This window comes from Bos taurus, chromosome 16 (assembly GCF_002263795.3).
Source record: "Bos taurus isolate L1 Dominette 01449 registration number 42190680 breed Hereford chromosome 16, ARS-UCD2.0, whole genome shotgun sequence".
NCBI classification, from domain to species: Eukaryota; Metazoa; Chordata; class Mammalia; order Artiodactyla; family Bovidae; genus Bos; species Bos taurus.
In genome coordinates, this window is record NC_037343.1 from 55,554,965 (window position 1) to 55,578,768 (window position 23,804).

The following is a 23,804-nucleotide window of genomic DNA, read 5'->3' on the forward strand; positions in this document are numbered from 1 at the left end:
CTTGGCACGCCCGCCCCAACTCCCCATTTTCTGCTTCCTATAGATAAGTGGTTTTGTGTTTGGAAAGGAAAAGATACATGGCTTAGAATGTTGAATTCTGTATTAATCTGTCAACTTAAGTGACACATAAAAAATATTTTAAGGTACAGTGCTTATTAGTGTGAGGAGATAAGTTATGCAGACATTTGGATTTGGTTATAAAGTCACCAGTGAATGTATTTTTGTTTGTGTGTGAATTTGTACATACTTCTAGCTTATTTCTTATTTGTTTTCTATATTTATAAAAAGGACAAAAAGTATTTCTCAGAGAAATATAGAGAGTGCCTTATAGTAGTAAATCCTTTTAGTTGAGATGGGCAGGTTTGTGGTGGTGTTCAGAGAACAATATGGTTCGTTTAGTCTGGAAACTCAGGGTACATCTCTTATTATGTGGCCCAGTCCAAGAAGGTAGACTCCCTAGTTTTGAGATGATTATCTAGCCAGCAGAATTCTTTGCCTGAACCATGTTTAAAGGCCCCCCCCAAAATTGATCCAGGTACTCAATAGTTCATGTTTTTATTCACCAGTTTTTTTCTTAATCTTTGTGGTTTTGACCAGGTGGATGTGGAAAGAGAAGTTTGCAGAACTGAAATGGAGGTCAGAGCTTCATTACAGAAGGTTAGTGGGTCATCGGATTCTGTGACTACACTCAACAGTGAAGAATTTGTTTTGGTTCCTCAGCATGGAGGTGATACTTCTACAAAAGATGATGAAAAACCTGAACTGAAGGTATTTTTTCCTTTTCTACAAATGATATTATTTTAAATTATTCTTTTTAACTAGGTGCAACTTACCTTAGGAAGTGTATACAATCCAAAGTTTTTTCTTAAGTACTCACTTTGAGAATAGAATCAATGTTTGATTTATCCAGAGACATAATTGTTAGGTTTGTTATTTTTAAATTTTTTTATTTTTGGTTGTTTATCTTTTAGAATTCAGAAATAAGAAATAGGAGGGAAAAAAGAAGAGAAAGGATAATTGGCAAGTTAGACTTAATGGTTAAATCTTACAGCAGTTTAATTTATCTGGATACTTTTGTCTCTCACTGCTGCTGGGTTTTAAAAATTACTTATATAAATATGTAGTTATGTATTACTTTCACTTGAGAGACTTTGCTTTATGATTTTTATGCTTTAAGTCAGCTTGTAGCATTCATCTGTGTGATTAACACTTGTCTGAATATTTTTTAAGTATAGGTTTTGTAATTTTAGTCATTGAGTTTTTATTTAGATGTGGTCCTTTTTATTTTTCATTTTTATGTTGCGTTTTTGTTAGGCAGCATAACGTTTGAGTTATCAAAAAAAGTCTTTTCTTTGAAGCTGTGTACCAATTCAGGTATGTATTTGATATATATATGTTTTTTTATTGCAAACAGATATATGTATGATGTTTGACCAAATGAAAACTGTTTTCTTATTTATAAATAAAACCAAACAAACCCAGGTATATATCTATGGGAATTGTATAACCACCTAGATATAGGGAGAAAGGAATTAGCCTAAAATGCTGTATATTATTTATGACTTGTATTTAGTATTAGTTATGATACAAAGGTATGTTAGTATGTTAATCTAATAAAATATCAATCTAATAAAAAATTTTACATCTAATTTGTAAAAATTAGATGGTTAAGTAATCATTTTACATTATGTTGAGGATATATAGTTTTATAATTTCATTAAAATAGTCAATCAGATCAGATCAGATCAGTCACTCAGTCGTGTCCGACTCTTTGTGACCCCATGAATCGCAGCACGCCAGGCCTCCCTGTCCATCACCAACTCCTGGAGTTCACTCAGACTCACGTCCATCGAGTCGGTGATGCCATCCAGGCATCTCATCCTCTGGCATCCCCTTCTCCTCCTGCCCCCAATCCCTCCCAGCATCACAGTCTTTTCCAATGAGTTAGCTCTTCGCATGAGGTGGCCAAAGTGCTGGAGTTTCAGCTTCAGCATCATTCCTTCCAAAGAAATTCCAGGGATGATCTCCGTCAGAATGGACTGGTTGGATCTCCTTGCAGTCCAAGGGACTCTCAAGAGTCTTCTGCAACACCACAGTTCAAAAGCATCAATTCTTATGTATACTTAAATAAATAGCTATTTAAATTCATTTAACTCTGTTTTCACATTAATGTGCTTAAGGCATTTATTTACTTATGCTTGGTGTGTCTCACTTGGTTTTTAAGAAAAAGGTCAGCCAACTTAAATATAAGGAAATTACCGATACTCCTTGGCCGCTCAAGCAAAATTTGTAAAGAAATCACAAACATATTTATGTTATGATAACAGAAAATATGACCTTTTAAATGATATTAACACTATATATTGTCTATTTAAACTTATCAATTTTTCTCTTTAAAACACATAAATTTAGGATTACTTGATTTTTAGAATGTGTTACTGAAAGGTAAAAAAAAGAAAAAAACCCCGAAAATCTCTAAGTAAGCTCCTAGGCCAAATATAGTTGGAAACTGCCTTGGGTTTTTCTGGAGAATCCTTTTCTGAAACTAATAAGTCCTCTATTGTTTCTTGGTTTTTTAAACTCAGAATTTTCTGTTATATCTCATGAAATTAGGTACAACTAATTCTTGGTATTCAGTAACTATTTTTAAATTTAAATATGTTCTAGAAATGCAGTATTTTGTAGTAGTAGAACCATATTATGATTGAAAGGAATTGTTTTCCTTTGTCTGTAGATAGTTTCTAATGGTGATGAACAACTGGAAAAAGCCATGGAAGAGATTTTGAGAGATTCGGAGAAGGGGCAAAGCAGCCTTCCTGTTGATTGTCCAAGTTCCAGTGAGATTTCAGACCATTCATTTGGAAATATTTCAGCCAGGCAAACAAATAAGCCATCTCTTCAGTTAATTTTGGATCCATCAAATACAGGTACTGTATTGAACTCTTGGAAACTGTAAGAGAAATACTGATGATGAAAATTTTATTAGCTTAATTTTCTAAGATCAAGGCCACCAACTTTACAGTTCTGGTCGAGAGTTCCCACTTTGGTTCTTAAGCTTCTGTTTGTATCTCTACCTGTAAAATCAGTCTCAGTGTTGCTTGAGAACTAGTACTATGTCTGGGTACTCACTTTACTATGGTACTCAGTTTACCCATTAATTTCAACCATGAAATTAAAAGGCGCTTGCTCCTTGGAAGGAAACTGTGACAAAACTAGACAGCGTATTAAAAAGCAGAGATGTCACTTTAACAACAAAGGTCTGTATAGTCAAAACTATGGTTTTTCTAGTAGTCATGTAGGGATGTGAGAGTTGGACCATAGAGAAGTTTGAGCTCTGAAGAATTGATGCTTCAAATTGTGGTGCTGGAGAAGACTCTTGAGAGTCCTTTGGACTGCATGGAGATCAAACCAGTCGATCCTAAAGGAAATTAACCCTGAACGTTCATTGTAAAGACTTTGAAGCTCCAATGCTTTGGCCACCTGATGTGAAGAGCCAAGTCATTGGAAAAGACCCTGATGCTGGGAAAGATTGAAGGCAGAAGGAGAAGCGGGTGGCAGAGGATGAGAAGACTGGAAAATATCACCGACTCAGTGGGCATGAATTTGAGCAAATTCCAGGAGATGGTGGAGGACAGGGGAGCCTGGTGTCCTGCAGTCCATGGGTTCACAGAGTTGGACATGGCTTAGTGACTGAACAATGACTTGGAGTATAGTAGATCTTCAGTAAATGCTTAACAAATGAATAAATTCTTGGGTATCAAAGAATAATTAATATACACATTCTTTTATATGCTGTGCCTTCTTATTCAATTTAAATACAGTTATTTTAATTTATAGTTTGTGAAAATTCTAAGTAAAATAGCATATCAACTCCATCAGTGTAATAATACTGTAAAAGTGTTTATTACAGTATAATAAATGATAAATACATGCATGAATAAGTAGAATTTATAGTAGGAATACCAGCCTTATAAGTGAAAATGATTTTGGATCAGGAAAAGGCAAACCCACCTCAACCCAACTCCTACTGGTTTAGACACTGGAGGTGTGGTTTGATCTGGGCTCTGGTAATATTTCTTTGTAAACTACTCAGCTTTGATCTTCTCCATGTCATGGCTAGTTAGCAGCAGAAATTGATAAGTAAGGGTAAATGATTTGTTTATACCTGGTGGTTGAGAGAGGCTCTGGTGTTTTAACCATGGAACAAAAAGTTGTGAATTTTACTCTGATTGGACCAACTGAACCATTTTGTTGTGGTCAAGGGAATGACATGAATCAATACATGCTGGTCTTGGTTATATTCAGATTCCTCACTAAGTCACTCTGCAGAAGAGATAGCATCCCAATTGATTTAAGGCCGTGTGATCCATTTCTGCAGAGAGGGCAATGGCAACCCACTCCAGTACTCTTGCCTGGAAAATGTTACGGGCGGAGGAGCCTGGTAGGCTGCAGTCCATGCGGTCGTGAAGAGTCAGACACGACTGAGTGATGGGGTTGCCAAGAGTCGGACATGACTGAGTGACGTCACTTTCACTTTTCACTTTCCTGCATTGGAGAAGGAAATGGCAACCCACTCCAGTGTTCTTGCCTGGAGAATCCCAGGGACGGGGGAGCCTGGTGGGCTGCCGTCTATGGGGTCACACACAGTTGGACATGACTGAAGCGACTTAGCAGCAGCAGCAGCAGCAGATCCATTTCTGAATGTTTATGTAGGCTAAATGTAAATCTAGGCCAAAGTGCTACAAGCTAGCTTGTGCCTCCTGCAGTGTGAGGACACAGCGAAGAGATGCTGCCTAGAAAGTGAGCTCTTATGAGACAGCCATCTGCCAGAGCCTCAGTCGTGGACTTCCCAGCATCCAGAGCTGGGAGAAATAAATGTCTGTTTGTAAGCCATCCATGTGGTATTTTGTTATACAGTAGCCTGAAAGAACTAAGAGGAGACTTCTCAGCTGTCTCTTCATAGTTGCAGTTTTTAAGAGAATTCTTGTGGTCAATTTAAAATAACCCCTAACTTGAATGGTAAGGAACTACCTGGAAAGTGTCTATATTTAAATGGGCTGAAGTGAGTATTAAAGATATGTAGTTTGCCAGTGATAAAATTGAATAGATAAATGCTTTTGTTTAAACATCATCAATTTAACTTATTGGTTAACTTTTTGGTTTTTGTCATTTGATGATTGTATATCCTGGCTACTTGGATTCAGCTGTACAGGGAATTTTTGCTAGTTTTCGGCAATTTACTAAAATACTGTTTGGTTACATAATGAGTCTTCTCTTTCATGCTCTTTGTTACTCTTTGCATCTTTCTGCTGAGGAAGGGATAATAGAATTGAAGAATGACTTGTATAAAACTGAATTTATATTTATAAAGATATTAGCTTATTGCAGTGGTGTGTGATTTTACTAGGTCTAAAAGTATTGGCTTGCTAAAAAATATTTGCCTCCTTAACCCAGGATTTCCACTCATCATGAGTTTTTGTCTACATGGTGGCTGCAGTTATGATACATTTAGTTGTGGATAGAATAGGATCCAGGTGGTGTCCAGAGATGTGTGTTTGCCATTACTTGGTTGCTGAAAGGATCACTAACTCTAAAAAATTTCATTTATTTACTGATTGATTTGTTTGGTGTATTATTGAGTATTTAGTCTTTTAGAGACTGTTAAAAGTCCTGGGAATAGAAGAAGGATAGAACAATTCTTTCCCTTGAAGAGCTGATACTCTCTATAATTAAGAGCAGAATATACTTCATTTTGCTTTTAATTCATTCTATTTTAGACCTTTTTTAGAGATTAAGACATATTTGGAGCTCAGACCTGGGTTGAAATCCAGGCTCTGTCTGTGGCTTGGGCAAGTTATTCAACTTCTCTAATGGTAAGTTATCTCATCTGTAAAGTAGAGTTAAAATAGAAACAATTTCATAGGGATTCAGAAGCTTAAATGATACCATCTGTATCATCCATAGAAAGTATTTTGTATTAATAAAATGTGTGGCACAAAGTGAGTACCAAGTTAAATGTTTGTCATCATCAATAGTTCTGGAAATCTTGAACCTTAAAATAAAATTGCACACAATTTTAAGTCTGAGCCCGATAGTTATAACACATCTGCTTAAAACGGGCCCTGGGCAGGGTGTAGGCCTTTTCTCTCCACTGATGTACCTAACCCCTGGAATTCTGTGGTGCAGTCAGTATTCTTTGAATAGTTGTTTTCTTTGAGTACTGTAAAGATGTTGTTCTGCTGTCTTCTTTTCTCCATAGTTTCTGATGAGAAATCTGAGTCATTTGAATCATTTGTTGTTCTCTTGTTTGTAACGTGCTGTTTTTCTATGTCTACTTTTAATATTTTCATTTTCCAGCAGTTTGATTATATGGGGATGATTTTCTTTGAATTTATCATTATTGATGTTTATTGAGATTTTTGAATCTGTAAATTTACATCTTTTATGAAATTCGGAAGTTTTTTTTTGTGCATGGTCTTTTCCCCTAACACAACAAAACTCTTACATTTTCCTACAATTCCTAAGACTCTTCATTGTTTCCCAATCTTTTTTCTCTCTTCTTTAGTTTAGAAAATTTCTGTTGATCTGTGCTCCAGTTTACTGACTCTTAGTTCTGTTACCTCCTTGCTTTTGAGCCCATCCAGTGAATTTTTAATTTTAGATATTCTCTCTCTCTTGTTTTAAGTTTACCTTGTTCCTTTTTATATTTTCTGTTCCTCAGCTGCAGATTTTAATATTTTCATTCATTCTGAATTTTTTCACCTTTATGCCACAGAGCGTGGTTATAATACCAGTTTTAAAGTTTTTTTCTGATGCTTCTGATGCAACTGCATCTTTTGGGGACTGGTATCTGTTGATTGCTTTTTCCCCTTGACAGTTGGTCACCTTTGTTTGATTTTTTGTTGTTGTTGTTAAATAATGGAATTTTTCCCCAGACTTTCTGATTCTTACATTTGAGATTGTGTTTCCAGGTAAAAATCCTCTGAAGGATGTTGATTTTATTTTAGCAGGCAATCCAGTTGGTTGCATCCAGACTGCAAGTTCTGTCTTGCTTTCTGGTTCCAAAGTCAGTCAATTCTAAAACCTTTGCTATGCTTCTTTGGTCTGTTCCACACATGTATAGCATGGTGGTGAACCCCAAGATTTATGTTAGTTCATACACAGAATTAGGGGATTGCCTACTCCAACTGTCCTCCTCACGGTTTCCCCCATACTCTTTGGCTTCTTGGGGCCCATTTTCCTTCTTTCCCTAAGTAGAAAAATGGATTTCTTACTTAGAATTTTTGTTACTTTGTACTGTTATGTGGTCTTGTATGACTAGAGTCAACTTTAGGACAGGGTGGTGAGAGAAAAGAAAGAAAAAAATAGCAGAGGCCTCCTTTTTCTTTTTTGAACCACAAGATCCTTGCCCCTTGCTTGGGTATTTTAACTACTGAGAGGTTTCCTTTCTTCTCCCTGGAGTTGTAGATGCTCTATTTTCTCCCCCAGTCCTCCCCACCCCATGCTCCCCCAACACACACACACGCACACACACACACACACAGTCCTCCCCACCCCCCACCCCATGCTCCCCCAACACACACACACACACACACACACACACACACTCACACACACACACTCACACTCACACAGTCCTCCCCATCCCATGCTCCCCCAACACACACACACACACACACACACACACACACACACACACACAGTCCTCCCCACCCCATGCTCCCCCAACACACACACACATACACACACACACACTCTCTCACACACACAGTCCTCCCCACCCCCCACCCCATGCTCCCCCAACACACACACACACACACACTCTCACACACAGTGGTGCAGCTCTATCACTGGGGCTGGCCTTGTGGTAGAACTGGGAGAGAAGAAAGAGAGAGAGAGAAAAATGGTATAACTCCCCAAACACTCTGTGGTTTACAAGGACTCCTTTTTCTGTTTGTTTTGGCCAGATATTGGATTTCTCTCACAGTTTTGTTGCTCACTGCACAGTTCTGCAACTTGGGCTGCCCTTAGATCAAATATGAGATATAAAGGATGAAAAAATATAAAAGGAAATTCAGTACTATACTGGTAGTCCTTCAGGTTTAGACTTGTCTTTCCAATTTGTCTATGGTTATTTGCTTTAAAACAAAACAATACAAAACAAAAACAGTCCTAAGGTAGTAACTTTTTATATTCTGCCCAGTGTTTTCAGTTATTAGATAGAAGCTATAATAGACTTGTTACTTTGGCTTGACTGACTCAGTGTGAGCGTCTTCAGTTCTGCTAGTTTTTGCTTCAGGTGTTTTGAAGCTCTGGTATGAGGGTCATAGCCACTTTTTAAATTACATTTTTCTTATAAATTGACCCTTTTGTTATTGTGAAATGTCTGATTTTCTCCTGTTACTGTTCATTGTTTTGAAGTCTGATTTTTCTGGTACTGATATACCCATTCTGGTTTTCTTGCAGTTAGTGTTTACATGGTGTATCTGTTTGCATGGTATATCTAATTTATTTCCTCTCTCCCTCCTTTCCTTCCTTCCTCTTTCTTTCATCTTTATGGAAATCTTGGTGGCTGAAGTATAGGTAATAAATTGGAGAAAAGAAGAACTGCAAGTTACTGCTGTAGTAATTTGGGTAATGAGTATGGAGCCAAAGAAAAGTAGGATGGATTCAAGAGTTATTTGAGATATGAATAGTTGAATAAACATCTAATGAATTCAATTTTAGACATACTAACTTGTAAGATTTCTAAATGGATATACCCAGCAGTCTGTTGTATTTTAAAGAAGTTAAACAATAAGAAAAAAGTCATATTTATGACTTTTGGTGCTCTTCAGTTTCCCTCTAGTTTCATTTTTCTTTAACATTCTTATTATGTTCTTTACAATATAAGGAACTTCTTTAACATTTGTATTTTCTTATGCAAATTAGAATTAGTTATATTCACCAAGAGAATACTTCATTTTAGCTCTTGCATTTTTTGGCTCTAGAATTTCTTTTGGTTCTTTTTTTTCTGTCTTCCATTTTTCTCCTTTTGTTAGGTGCTTTTCTTTAATTCCTCTACCATATTTATAATAGGTATTTTAAAAGGTCTTATCTACTGATTTTGCCATCTGTCGTTTTTGGATCCATTGGTGTATTGTTTTTGTATTTGGAGTATACAGGGTTTCATGAATCTGTGCATTTCACATATTTTATAAAATATTTATTTCTTTAGAAAGCTTTTCCTGCACCTTGCCTCTTTTGTAGGACTCCAGTTACACATAAATTAGACCATTTGAACTACTTAATCTACCATGTTCATCAGTCACTGAAGCATAGTTTTACCAGTGGCTCTTGCGTGTAATTGTTTTGCATAAGTACTTGCTCGGTTAACAAAATTCATTCTGTGCACACACACACGTAACATATTAACATTCAGGCTTAAATTGTATTTGTAGTTTTTTCTTTCTTTTTTTTTCTATTGTATTTATAGTTTTTTGTCTCTTTTGAAATACATTACACTGAACTGATTCAAAGCAGGGAGAAACATGCTTCAGTGATTGAAGAACATGGTAGATAAAATACTTCATTTTGAATGGCTTTAGTTTTTGAATAGAAAAAAAAGTGGTGAAGGGTGCATGGTTTAGTATAATATTTGAAAGCTGGGGTGGGGAGGTTGAGAATGGCTTTTATGAATTATATATTAATATCCTGTAAGTATAATCTTGCTAATAGAATTAGAGCATGCCACAAGGATCTAGTTTGGGTGAGACAGGCATGCTTAATATTGTACAGCATGGATATGGGTAATGGGAAGAGTTGGAGACTAGCTGAATGGGGTTTTTAGGTGCGGATGGGGAGGGTGCAGAGGGGAAGCTTTATACTAGCTGATATATGCAGATGAATGCTGTCTAACCACAGTTGGGACTTTGCTACGTGCATCCTCTGCTAGAATTAAAGTGGATTTTTTAAAAAAAGAATTGGGGGAGCAGTCATAGGATAATTCATCAAAATAATTACTTTGAGGAAAAAATTTTCATTGGGATACTTACATAGTTTGTAGAAGCCAGCAAGCCAGGATCGAACAAAATAAGGAGTTTGCCTTTTGTTGATACTAGTGTGAGATGAAATATCTTAACGTTGTTAATTTTTGCTTAGGAAATTAGGCTGCTTAATAAATTTGATGTTATTTTCATTATTTTTTGGCACTTTTACACTGTCTTGGTATAGTTTTTTCTCTTCAATATTTTATATCATTTGAACTCTGTTATTTTTGACTTTTTAAAATACGAAGTGTAGACTTTTTTCCCTTTCCTTTAAAGAAGTTATAGATAAGTAAGATAATACTTTGAGAGATCTGCAGTACAAAATGGCCAATTCCAGAACTCAAAAGATATAGGATAAACATTAAAATAAATGAAAACACAGAGAGACCTAAATTTTTAAAAACTTGAACACATTCACTGGATCATTGAAAAAGCAAGAGAGTTCCAGAAAACCATCTATTTCTGCTTTATTGACTATGCCAAAGCCTTTGACTGTGTGGATCACAATAAACTAGATCACAATAAAATGAAAAAGAAAGAAAATTCTGAAAGAGATGGGAATACCAGACCACCTGACCTGCCTCTTGAGAACCTGTATGCAGGTCAGGAAGCAACAGATAGAACTGGACATGGAACAACAGACTGGTTCCAAATAGAAAAAGGAGTATGTCAAGGCTGTATATTGTCACCCTGCTTATTTAACTTATATGCAGAGTACATCATGAGAAACGCTGGACTGGAAGAAGCACAAGCTGGAATTAACATTGCTGGGAGAAATATCAATAACCTCAGATATGCAGATGACACCAACCTTTATGGCAGAAAGCGAAGAAGAACTAAAGAGCCTCTTGATGAAAGTGAAAGAGGAGAGTGAAGAAGTTGGCTTAAAGCTCAACATTCAGAAAACTAAGATCATGGCATCTGGTCCCATCACTTCATGGCAAATAGATGGGGAACAGTGGAAACAGTGGCTGACTTTATCTTTTTGAGTTGCAAAATCACTGCAGGTGGTGATTGCAGCCATGAAATGAAAAGACGGTTACTCCTTGGAAGAAAAGTTATGACCAACCTAGACAGCATATTCAAAAGCAAAGAAGTTACTTTGCCAACAAAAGTCCGTCTAGTCAAGGCTATGGTTTTTCCAGTAGTCATGTATGGATGTGAGAGTTGGACTATAAAGAAAGCTGAGTGCTGAAGAATTGATGCTTTTGGGGTTTTTTTATTATTATAATTTTTTTTTTTACTTTACAATATTGTATTGGTTTTGCCATACATCACCGTGAATCCGCCATGGGTGTACACGTGTTCCCCATCCTGAATCCCCCTCCCACCTCCCTCCCCATACCATCCCTCTGGGTCATCCCAGTGCACCAGTCCCAAGCTTCCTGTATCCTGCATTGAACCTGGACTGGCGATTCGTTTCTTACATTACACACGTTTTAATGCCTTTCTCCCAAATCATCCCCCACCTCCCTCTCCCACAGAGTCCAAAAGACTGTTCTATACATCTATGTCTCTTGCTGTCTCTCATACAGGGTTGTCATTAACCATCTTGCTAAATTTCATATATATGCGTTGCTGCTGCTAAGTCACTTCAGCCGTGTCCGACTGTGTGACCCCATAGATGGCAGCCCACCAGGCTCCCCCGTCCCTGGGATTCTCCAGGCAAGAACACTGGAGTGGGTTGCCATTTCCTTCTCCAATGCATGAAAGTGAAAAGTGAAAGTGAAGTCCCTCAGTCATGTCCGACCCTCAGCGACCCCATGGACTGCAGCCTACCAGGCTCCTCCATCCATGGGATTTTCTAGGCAAGAGTACTAGAGTGGGGTGCCATTGCCTTCTCCGATATATGTGTTAGTATACTGTATTGGTGTTTTTCTTTCTGGTTTACTTCACTCTGTATAATAGGCTCCAGTTTCATCCACCTCATTAGAACTGATTCAAATGTATTCTTTTTAATGGCTGAGTAATACTCCATTGTGTATATGTACTACAGCTTTCTTGTCCATTCATCTGCTAATGGACATCTAGGTTGCTTCCATGTCCTGGCTATTACAAACATACAGATGGCTAACAAACACATGAAAAGATGCTCAGCATCACTCGTTATCAGAGAAATGCAAATCAAAACCACAATGAGGTACCATTTCATGCCAGTCAGAATGGCTGTGATCCAGAAGTCTACAAGCAATAAATGCTGGAGAGGGTGTGGAGAAAAGGGAACCCTCTTACACTGTTGGTGGGAATGCAAACTAGTACAGCCACTATGGAGAACAGTGTGGAGATTCCTTAAAAAACTAGAAATAGAACTGCCATATGACCCAGCAATCCCACTGCTGGGCATACACACCAAGGAAACCAGAATTGAAAGAGACATGTGTACACCAATGTTTATTGCAGAATTGATGCTTTTGAACTCTGGTGTTGGAGAAGACTCTTGAAAGTCCCTTGGACTGCAAGGAGATCCAACCAGTCCATCCTAAAGGAGATCAGTCCTGGGTGTTCATTGGAAGGACTGATGTTGAAGATGAAACTCCAATACTTTGGCCACCTGATGTGAAGAGCTGACTCATTTGAAAAGATCCTGATGCTTGGAAAGATTGAGTACAAGAGGAGAAGGGGATGACAGAGGATGAGACAGTTGGATGGCATCACTGACTCAATGGACGTGGGTTTGGGTGGTCTCCAGGAGTTGGTGATGGACAGGGAGGCCTGGAATGCTGTGGTTCATGGGGTTGCAAAGAGTTGGACACGACTGAGTGACTGAACTGAACCGAACTGAATTAATTTGTTTTAATTGGAGGACAGTTACTTTATAATTTTGTGATGGTTTTTGCCATACATTGACATTAATCAGCCACTGGTGCACATGTGTCCCCCATCTTGAGCACCCCTCCTATCTCCCTCCCCACTCATCCCTCTGGGTTGTCCCAGAGCACTGCTTTGAGTGCCCTGCTTCATGCATCGAACTTGCACTGGTCATCTGTTTTACATATGGTAATATACATGTTTCAGTGCTATTCTCTGAAATCATCCCACTCCCGCATTCTCCCATAGAATCCAAAAGTCTGTTCTTTACATCTGTGTCTCTTTCGCTGCCTTGCATATAGGGTCGTTACTGTCTTTCTAAATTCCATATATCTGTGTTAATATACAGTATTTATGTTTCTCTTTCTGACTTATTTCACTCTGTATAATAGGCTCCAGTTTCATCCACCTCATTAGAACTGACTCAAATGTGTTCTTTTTTTTAACAGCTAAGTAATATCCCTTTGTGTATATGTATCACAACTTCCTTATCCGTTTGTCTGCTAATAGACATCTAGGTTACTTCCATGTCATAGCATTGTAAACAGTGCTGCAATGAACATCGGGGTACATCTGTCTCTTTCAATTCTGGTTTCCTTGTGTGTATGCCCAGCAGTGCGATTGCTAGGTCGTATGGCAGTTCTATTCCCAGTTTTTTTAAGGATTTTCCACATTGTTCTCCATAGTGGCTGTACCATTCTCACCCTTTTCTCCACACTCTCTCCAGCATTTATTGTTTGCAGACTTTTTGATGGTGGCCATTCTGACTGGCATGAGAGGATACCTCACTGTGGTTTTGATTTGCATTTCTCTAATAATGAGTGATGTTGAGCATCTTTTCATGAGTTTATTAGCCATTTGTATGTCTCCTTTGGAGAAATGTCTGTTTAGGTCTTTCGCCCACATTTTGATTGGGTGGGTTGTTTTTCTTGTATTGAGCTACACGAACTGCTTGTATATTTTGGTTATTAATTCTTTGTCAGTTGGAGACCTGAATTTTATTTGCAATTTTTTCATTTGTTTTTGGGCAATAGGTGAAATTATACTGGGAAGTTTTACATTAACTTTTGGGTGTTTCTTTTTTTTTCTTCCCTCAGAAATTTCTACACCCAGACCATCTTCTCTAAGTGAAATACCTGAAGAGGATAGTGTTTTATTTAACAAACTGACCTATTTAGGATGTATGAAGGTTTCATCCCCACGTAATGAAGTGGAAGCTTTACGGGCAATGGCAACTATGAAATCTGCCAGTCAGCACCCGTTTCCTGTTACTCTGTATGTGCCAAATGTTCCAGAAGGTTCTGTGAGGTAAGCGCTAATCTTTTTTTACTGCCCTTAGACACGTATGAAGTTTTTTTTGGATAGTGGTGATAATATTTTATCATGAATGAGGCCTTGGACTTATTTTGAATTCACTTTTACTCTGTAGCTGTGCAAGGCAAACATGTTTAGGTTTAGACTGTATTCCTTATTTGCTTGGGGTATTTGTAAATTTGCTTGGAATACTATAAATGCACCTATAACTAAAAATACCTATGATTTGTGTTTCACCTTGTCATTTAACAGTGATTCAGAAAACAACTATTCCCTAGATTTTAAGCTCTTTACATCAGACTGGAAAGAAGCAAAATGGCTTTTTCTCGTATGCTTTGCTGGGAGTAATTTTTAATGTCATCTGAATCTTGAATTTCTTTTTTCTTTTTTTGGCCTGGTTATATTTATTTGTTTTGCATAGTATCTGGAATGAATTCATCACATTATTAGTTGGAGAGAATTACGGCCAGCATATGTGGTGTGTTGTGCTCTGTGGTTATGTAAATACAACCCATTTGTTTTATTTGGGCTTCCCCTGGTTCCAAATAGGAAAAGGAGTACGTCAAGGCTGTATATTGTCACCCTGCTTATTTAACTTATATACAGAGTACATCATGAGAAACGCTGGACTGGAAGAAACACAAGCTGGAATCAAGATTGCCAGGCGAAATATCAATAACCTCAGATATGCAGATGACACCACCCTTATGGCAGAAAGTGAAGAGGAACTAAAAAGCCTCTTGATGAAAGTGAAAGTGGAGAGTGAAAAAGTTGGCTTAAAGCTCAACATTCAGAAAACTAAGATCATGGCATCCAGTCCCATCACTTCATGGGAAATAGATGGGGAAACAGGGGAAACATTGTCAGACTTTATTTTTTGGGGCTCCAAAATCACTGCAGATGGTGACTGCAGCCGTGAAATTAAAAGACGCTTACTCCTTCGAAGGAAAGTTATGACCAACCTAGATAGCATATTGAAAAGCAGAGACATTACTTTGCCAACAAAGGTCCGTCTAGTCAAGGCTATGGGTTTTTCCTCTGGTCATGTATGGCTGTGAGAGTTGGACTGTGAAGAAGGCTGAGTGCCGAAGAATTGATGCTTTTGAACTGTGGTGTTGGGAAAGACTCTTGAGAGTCCCTTGGACTGCAAGGAGATCCAACCAGTCCATTCTGAAGGAGATCAGCCCTGGGATTTCTTTGGAGGGAATGATGCTGAAGCTGAAACTCCAGTACTTTGGCCACCTCATGCGAAGAGCTAACTCATTGGAAAAGACTGTGATGCTGGAAGGGATTGGGGGCAGGAGGAGAAGGGGACGCCAGAGGATGAAATGGCTGGATGGCATCACTGACTCGATGGACGTGAGTCTGAGTGAACTCCGGGAGTTGGTGATGGACAGGGAGGCCTGGCGTGCTGCGATTCTTGGGGTCACAAAGAATCGGACACGACTGAGCGACTGAACTGAACTGGTGGCTCAGACAGTAAAGAATCTGCCTGCAATGCAGGAGACCCACGTTTGATTGCTGTGTTGGAAGGATATCCCCTGGAGAAAGGAATGGCTGCCCAATTGAGTATTCTTGCCTAGAGAGTTCCACGGACAGAGGAGCCTGACAGGCTCCAGTCCATGGGGTTGCAAAACAGTTGGACATGACTGAATGACTAACACTTTATTTATTATTTGTACTAGAGTATAATTGCTTTGCAATGTTGTGTTTATTTCTGCTGAACAGCAAAATGAATCAGCTATATGTTGAACCTTGAATTTCTTTAAATGTAAATCAGATACTGTTTTCCTACATTCAGCCTATCAGTGTCCTCCAGTCACACTTGTGATTATTTTTGAAGTTCTTTCTTACCATGTCTGGCCCTTATGATCTGCTTTGACCTGATCGTCTCTCCCACCCTCTCTGTTCTCTCGCTTCTGTCACTACATGTACTTCATTCATTCGCTCTCTTCCTGTCATAGTAGCCTCTTTGTCCCTTCTCAAAGGTAGTCATGAATCCTGCCTCAGGACCTATCAGTCAGGAGTCCTCCCATGGGGCTTTTGTTTGGTCTCTTTACTTTGCCCAAACAAGCTTTCCTTGGTTTTCCAGTGACTCTTTCACTTCTCTCCAGTTTCACCTCAAGAAACCTTTTGTTGAAAGAAGTCTTTTTTTTTTCTCCCTGTTTTTCTTAATAAGGTTTACTTTTGAGAGTGATTTTAGGTTCACAGCAAAATTGAGCAGAAAGTACAGAGATTGACCATATCCCGGATAGGCACCCCCATCTTCCCCAAACACACACTTCCCTCACCATCAACGTCCTCTTCCATGTGGTACATCTATTACAGTTGATGAAACTACACTGACATATTTTAGAAAGTCCATAGTTTACATTAGGGTTCCCTCTTGGGTGGTGTACATGCTGTGAATTTGGACAAATGTATAATGACATGTATCCAGCATTAGAGTATCATGTAGAGTACTTTCACTGTCCTGAAAATCCTGCCTTCTGCCAGTTCAGCTGTCCCTTCCTGCAGCCCCTGGCAACCGCTAATCTTTTTAGTATCACCATAGCTTTTGCATTTTCCAGTAAATTATATAATTGAAATCATGTAATAAATAGCCTTTTCAGATAATAGACATTTAACTTTCTTATTTTTTTTAAATTTTATTTTATTTTTAAACTTTACATAATTGTATTAGTTTTGCCAAATATCAAAATGAATCCGCCACAGGTATACATGTGTTCCCCATCCTGAACCCTCCTCCCTCCTCCCTCCCCATACCATCCCTCTGGGTCGTCCCAGTGCACTAGCCCGAAGCATCCAGTATCGTGCATCGAACCTGGGACATTTAACTTTCTTACATGAATTTTTGTGGCTTGGTAGCTCGTTTCTTTTTAGTGCTGAATAATGTGCTATTGTCTGCGTGTACCACAATTTATTTATCCATTGGCCTATGGAATGATGTTGCGATTGCATCCAAGTTTTGGTGATTATGGATAAAGCTTCTGTAAACATCTGTGTGCAGGGTTTTAACTCATTTGAATAATACCAAGGAATGTTATTGCTAGATCATACAGTATGATTAGTTTTGTAAGAAACTATCTAACTATCAAAATAAACCTCCTTTGATCTTATCATAACCATCCTTCTTTGTTTTCACTGGGCCTTTTTCCCTTCAAAGAACTTTTCTTTGCCTTGATATTACGTATTTATTTGTTTATCGTTTTTCTTCCTCGCTAGAATGTCAGTTCCATGGAAGCAGGTTATTGGTATTTCTTCCTGCTGCAGCTTCATTGCCTGGAGCAGTTTTGGTCCATAGCAGGTTTTTAGTAAATATTTGTTGAATGAACCCATAAATGAACGAAGTCTAGGAAATTAGGTTAAATGTATCTTCAGTTCAGTTCAGTCACTCAGTCATGTCTGACTCTTTGTGACCCCATGGACTGCAGTATACCAGGCTTCCCTGTCCATCTCCTTCCCTGTCCAACTCCCAGAATTTACTCAAACTCATGTCCATCGAGTCAGTGATGCCATCCAACCATCTCATCCTCTATCGTCCCCTTCTCCTCCCACCTTCAATCATTCCCAGCATCAGGGTCTTTTCAAATGAGTCAGTTCTTCGCATCAGGTGGCCAAAGTATTGGCCTATACTATTCTCTGAAGTCTGATTTAAATCTTTTTCAAAACTGTTCTGATTTGCCTCATTCTCTGAAGTTGAAAATGTGGGAAAAGCACTAAGTACCACAATAATAGCAATACAAATTTACAAGATTTTGGTAAAAATGCTTTGATTTTTCAGGAAAGGGTTTTGTAGATGGACTGTTTGTATAATATCTCTTATAAGTGTCAAAATGCCTTTCACTGTTATCTGTTGAATTTCACAGTGCCAAACATGCCTTAACAAAGATTTAGTGTTTTGATTTGCCTCTCTATTCCTAATGGGTACCCCTTAGTTTTACCACTTGAGATCCTGAAGTAGTCTGGAGGTTTTGGATCAATCCACAACCTTAGGATTCAAACAGGGAAAGTCAGAGAAATATTTGAAAAGTTCCACAAACTCCTTTTACCTCTTAAATTTCATTAAGTTCATCTTTGGAACCACTCTGACCTTTTTTAGGGTAAGAGAGGTCTTTGTTGAACAATGAATGACCTGGGACTTAGATAAACTTACAGATATTGCTTTAAATAGAAATGAGCTCTCCAGGGATGGTTTGTTCCTTTTTTTCTGGGTGTTTCTTTTGCTATAACAGAAGAAGTGTAGTATTTAGGGATAGGCGACATTAGTTTTACCAGGCAGAGTATCCTTGGCTTTGAGATGAAGTGAATTGGATCATGGGACACAAAAGTGAAGTAATTGTGAAAAGAAGGTAAAGAATTTGTGTGTGTGTGTATATAATAAAAATATGAAGATAATTTGTTTTCTTGGATTATTATTCAGTTCAGTTTATTAGTACCAGTTTGTTTTTGTGATTTTAAGATAATTGTATGTTACTGGCCTAGTAAAACTGCCTTTGTTCTTTGCTAGTTAATATTTAATCTCATTTCTCATAACTGTTTTGCAGAATCATAGACCAATCCAACAATATGGAGATAGCATCTTTTCCAATTTATAAGGTATTGTTCTGTGCACGTGGCCATGATGGGACAACAGAGAGCAATTGCTTTGCGTTTACAGAGAGTTCCCATGGTTCTGAAGAATTCCAGATACATGTCTTCTCCTGTGAAATTAAAGAAGCAGTAAGTATAATATTTTGTAGCAATTTGCTATTGAGATGACTCAGTATTTGATTTGAGTTGCACAGAGTCGGACACGACTGAAGTGACTTAGCAGCAGCAGCATAGTTGAAATCAAATCGACTATTTGATTTCACTGTCAAATAATTTAGTATGTATGACCATATATCATATTACATAATAAGTTTGGAGTATCTTTCTAAATAGAAAGTTAATATTTGTGATGGCATAGAATGAAATATGGAAATTTAAATCCGGTTACTCTGTGCTCTGAAGTGGTACTCTGAGTTTAACATATGTAACAGAAAAATCCCACTTGATGAGCTGTCCTCCCATCCCACCATGGTGGTAATTGCTCAGGCTTAGAAGGGAAGAGTATTTTTGCCTCTCTTTTATTTTTTTGACCTGGTTGTTCTCTGTGACTTTAAAAAATGTCCATAACAATACCTGTTTCTTTACTGAGCCTTCCACTTAGATATTGCACTGAGATTGTGTTATAGATCTCTGCGGTTTTCACTTGTGATCATTTACTGTGTGCAGTTGTTCAGAGGCTGGCTTTTGTTCTATAAAACTGTTTTAATTGTAAATGCAAATGCTCCTATTCAGCAGAACTGTTTGAAGATGCCAATGAGTTCCTCACACTAATGATTAAATGTTAGTTTATTTTTAGACTCAGAGTCAAATGGCTGTTATGTATATACATGGGGAAATTGCTTTCTCTTTGGTATCTATTGAATTCTTCTCAAATTAAAAATAAGTTGCACTTTTAGAACTTCGGTAATTATACAGCAATTTTAGAGGCATTAATAACTGGGTTTGGATGGACAAATCTCAGTTGTGTTTGCTTTTGGAAATATAAGTTGTCAGCAGAAAATGCTAAAAGCAGCAGTTACTCTGTTTTCTCTTTACTGTGAAACGTAAATAAACCATTGTATGAACAGGAGTTCTGAGAGTTTATTTCTGGCCACAACATGGGAACTCATAGAAATTTATATTTCTGTGTGTCTGATACTAAGCATGAGCAGTATGTCACTTGTTATGCCCTGGTGATCGATTCTATTTACACTGAAACAAACATGTACAGACATAGAAGTTCTCTGTCAGAGCTGTGCCCATGTGAGGAGTTCACATTTGTTTTGTTTGTTTTAGGCAGTTCTAAATCTATCTAAAATAGTTCTGTTCTATCCATGTGTGTATGTTGCGTGTATATAAATATATATATAAACATGTGTATACATAAATATGTATATAAATAGAGATACATATATCAATACATATACCAGTATGTATACATATATGCATGTACTGACTGCTTGGCCAAGTGTTTGATAGAGTGAATGAGTACAAGTGTGTCTGGTACATAGGAGACAGTGAATATAAATATGTTGAAAGAATGTATGTGTGTTTGTGAATTAGGGAGTCTATTTCTGATCCTTACAACTCCACTACAGAGGTGGGGAAGCAGATGGTAGAATCCTGGCATTTCATGTTGGCAACCATCATTTAACATGCCTCTGTGGATTCTGGATAATTGGCACTCAACAATTAAAAAAATGAACTTTGAAGAATTGGAGAACCTGCTTCTTGGAGAGGCAGAAACACTGCTGTGGAAAGAAATTGAAAGGCACCTGGTTGCAAGCATTTTTCATAACTGTGATGGTATGAAACTCTCTTTTTGGATTATAGCATCCACTTGTTTATGTGGGGGGTTATTTGTCATCTTGAGAGCTTTAACAGTGGGTAAGCAGTGGATAAAATAGTGGAGGGGATTCTCGGCCTATTTTGGGTATAGTATTAAATACTATATTTCTAGAGAGGGTCGGAGAAGGCAATGGCACCCCACTCCAGTACTTTTGCCTAGAAAATACCATGGACGGAGGAGCCTGGTAGGCTGCAGTCCATGGGGTCGCTAGAGTCGGACATGACTGAGCGACTTCACTTTCACTTTTCACTTTCATGCATTGGAGACGGAAATGGCAACTCACTCCAGTATTCTTGCCTGGAGAATCCCAGTGATGGGGAGCCTGGTGGGCTGCCGTCTATGGGGTCGCACAGAGTCGGACATGACTGAAGCGACTTAGCAGCAGCAGCAGCCGCAGCAGCGAGGGTATTTGGTACATGTAGATTGTGAGAAAGTGATGTTCATGTATTTAGTTTTTTTGAGTAAGTTTTTCAAAGTGTTACATTCTGGGACATTGGTGGTAAAATTGTTTGGAGGAAAAATACTTGACAGTCATTCAATTTTATTATGAGCGATCATTTCTAAATACATATAACCCAGTATAGACATAGGGCTTATGCCAGGCACTATGTTACTTACTTACTTGATACTCATAACATCTCCATAACAGAGATAGTATTTATTTAGACTAGCGATCTTACACTTCTCTTTGCCTGGAGCAGTCATAGATTATGCCTGTTGTCTAAGTATATTATTAAAGCCTCCATTTTATTCTCAAAAGTGTTCTGGTTTGGGTGATAAATTGGTTACCATTTCCGTATCCCAAGTCTAAGAGAATAGATAATAAAGCTGGTTTTCAGAGGAAGTATATGATTCTGAAGACCCACGTATTTTTCAGTAACAACTTTCCTGTTACTTTACATAAAAAGTAAATGTAGATTTTTACCTTTCAGTTATGCTTTATAAAGGGATATCTTGGTCATTCCAGCAACCTTTGGGTTTTACTCATGCCTTTTATAGAAGGTGTCTGATATCTTCCTCTCTCCTCTCAAAAAATAACGACTTGGCTTTTGTCGCATTTACTGGTTGTCTGATTATCTGGTTCCCAGAAGTTTCTTGTTCTATGGTGAAGGGACAACATTAGTTCTTAGTATATGGGCCCCTCTTAATGGGTACAGACAATTGGCAAAGATAGCTCTGGCACAGACGACAGATGTTCTTACTGCTTAAATATGTACCATGCACAATGTCGCTAATTTGTTTTCCATTGTTTGCAGAGTCCCTGGATGAGATTTGAAGAAGTTTGTCAGTTAAAAGCAAGAAGACAACTTCTAAACAGAAAGTTGCAGCATGGCTGCCACTACCATTTGTCACTGTGATATGCTCTTATTTCACCATAAAATTCCACAAGCAGCAGATACCAGCCGTGGTAGAGGGGAAGCCCAGTGTGGGTGATGGCTTTTTGGGACCTATGACATGAGGATTAGGGGTTCCCACAGGAGTGTTAGGATCTGTTTGATCTGTTACCCTGGGTATTCTTTCGAGAGACTCTGCTGGAGTGGATGTTAATTGTCTTTGGCAAAAGAGTTGGGGGATCCAGCCAGAAGTATCTTAATGCTGATGATCTTTGTACAGGGAACATTCTGGTGAAGAATTGCAGACAAAGCATAATATCAGAAAGCATAGTAAAAAAAAGCCATAGAGGCACTTATTCTTGTTGAATCTTTATGGATATATTATACAAAGCTATTTTTAAAGATACAGTTAAAAGTCTTAGTTGACTCTTTTAAGAATTTATTTCTACTAGTCAGTGTAACTGTTTCCTTCAAAACAGATTTTTCTGTTTGGATGTTATACTTACTATTACTAGCAGTTCTCAGTGTTGTATTTTAGAAGCAAGTTGTTATCATCTTCTGTTAAAGGCATTCAGCTGTATTTTATGATAAATACCAAGAATATCATTAAGAAGATCTTTATTCTTAATGCTCTGGTTTTTCTTGGGATTGCTGATATACCACTACATAAAAGAAACCATAATTCTTTGGGAAAATATTGTTTCTAAACATATATTTATTGAGACGGTATTTTAGCAAAATACCTTATTTTGGAAATTAATTTGGAAGTTGTTAGTGTTTTTCTCAAATAAGTTGATTTTTATTATTAAAAAATTTCTTGTTTGATAATGCCTTTTTTTGTTCCTTTTAGTAGTATATTTGAGCAAGTTTTAAAAAATTATAACACATACCTTTCTGGGTATTATTTTATAGGTATTTTATAGGATTTTTCTACATTTATTTTTTGGGTGAACGTTTTCTTGATACTTGTTTTTAAAAGAAGTGATTCTCTTTCACCATTTTTAGTGAAAAGGCCTTATTTTAGAAGAATTGGCTATGTTATTTAAGTAAATATTTTGTCTAATAGTATTTCTTGGACTGTTAACATGTACTACATATTTGAAAATTTGGAAACTACTGAAATACCAAAGAAAGGTTACTCAGAATTCCACCAGAATTAAGATTTTGGTGTATCTTCTTTCCACGTATCTACCTGTGCCCTTTTCCCCAACTCTTCAAAAACAACAGCTACCACACCAAGAGATACTTTTGTGTTTAACCAGTGCTTTCTATAGGTACTGCCTCCTGGGGAAAAATTGTACTGTATTATTTGTTAATAAACCTTTTGACATCTGCAAAGAAAATGCCTGTTCTAGATTTTGTGTGTATGTGTATTTAATAGTGTGATGCATATAGAATATTTTCCATGGTATTATGTCTTAAATTTTCTTTTCATGATGAGATCAGTTACCCAATTTGTTCCAATAACTATAGATACTGATAATCATTGTCTTTTAAGCCACTCTACCTTACCCATTCTTGGATCATCATTCCAGCTTATTCACAGACTCTAGAAGTCACAAATGATTTTAACCTTGTTGGAAATAGCAACTTCTAAGACGTAGTGAGGATTAAATGCAGGAGTGGATTAAATTGTTGTTAATGTACTGTTGAGCCCTTCCTTCAAAAACAGCAAGTTGTAGTCTTATTCCACTCCCTCCACTCCCATCATTCTCTGCTACTCTGGCTCCACTGCATACACTTAGGTTTTTAAAAAAGAAATTCCTGACCCTTGCCCGTGCTTTAGAATTTGCGAAGTTCTTTGACTTTTTTTGGTGTAGACTCAAATGGCAGGCTTGCTGATAGCTCTGATACAAAGAAAACGAAATGACTATAGGAGAGAATAATAAATATGGTTGG

At 37.7% G+C, this 23,804-nt stretch overlaps 1 protein-coding gene across 1 annotated transcript in view; it reads left to right on the top strand.

Annotated features, from left to right (window-relative positions):
- The window catches only part of LOC527428 (RAB GTPase activating protein 1-like), a 96,961-nt gene extending 73,713 nt beyond the window's left edge, over nucleotides 1-23,248 (top strand). The window contains 6 exon segments of the mRNA NM_001103263.1: nucleotides 598-768; nucleotides 2,735-2,927; nucleotides 13,934-14,144; nucleotides 18,698-18,872; nucleotides 20,321-20,528; nucleotides 21,828-23,248. Of these exon segments, the coding sequence (NP_001096733.1) occupies nucleotides 631-768; nucleotides 2,735-2,927; nucleotides 13,934-14,144; nucleotides 18,698-18,872; nucleotides 20,321-20,341 (738 nt within the window). The 5' untranslated portion in view covers nucleotides 598-630 and the 3' untranslated portion in view covers nucleotides 20,342-20,528; nucleotides 21,828-23,248.
- Nucleotides 23,249-23,804: the final 556 nt, after the last annotated feature.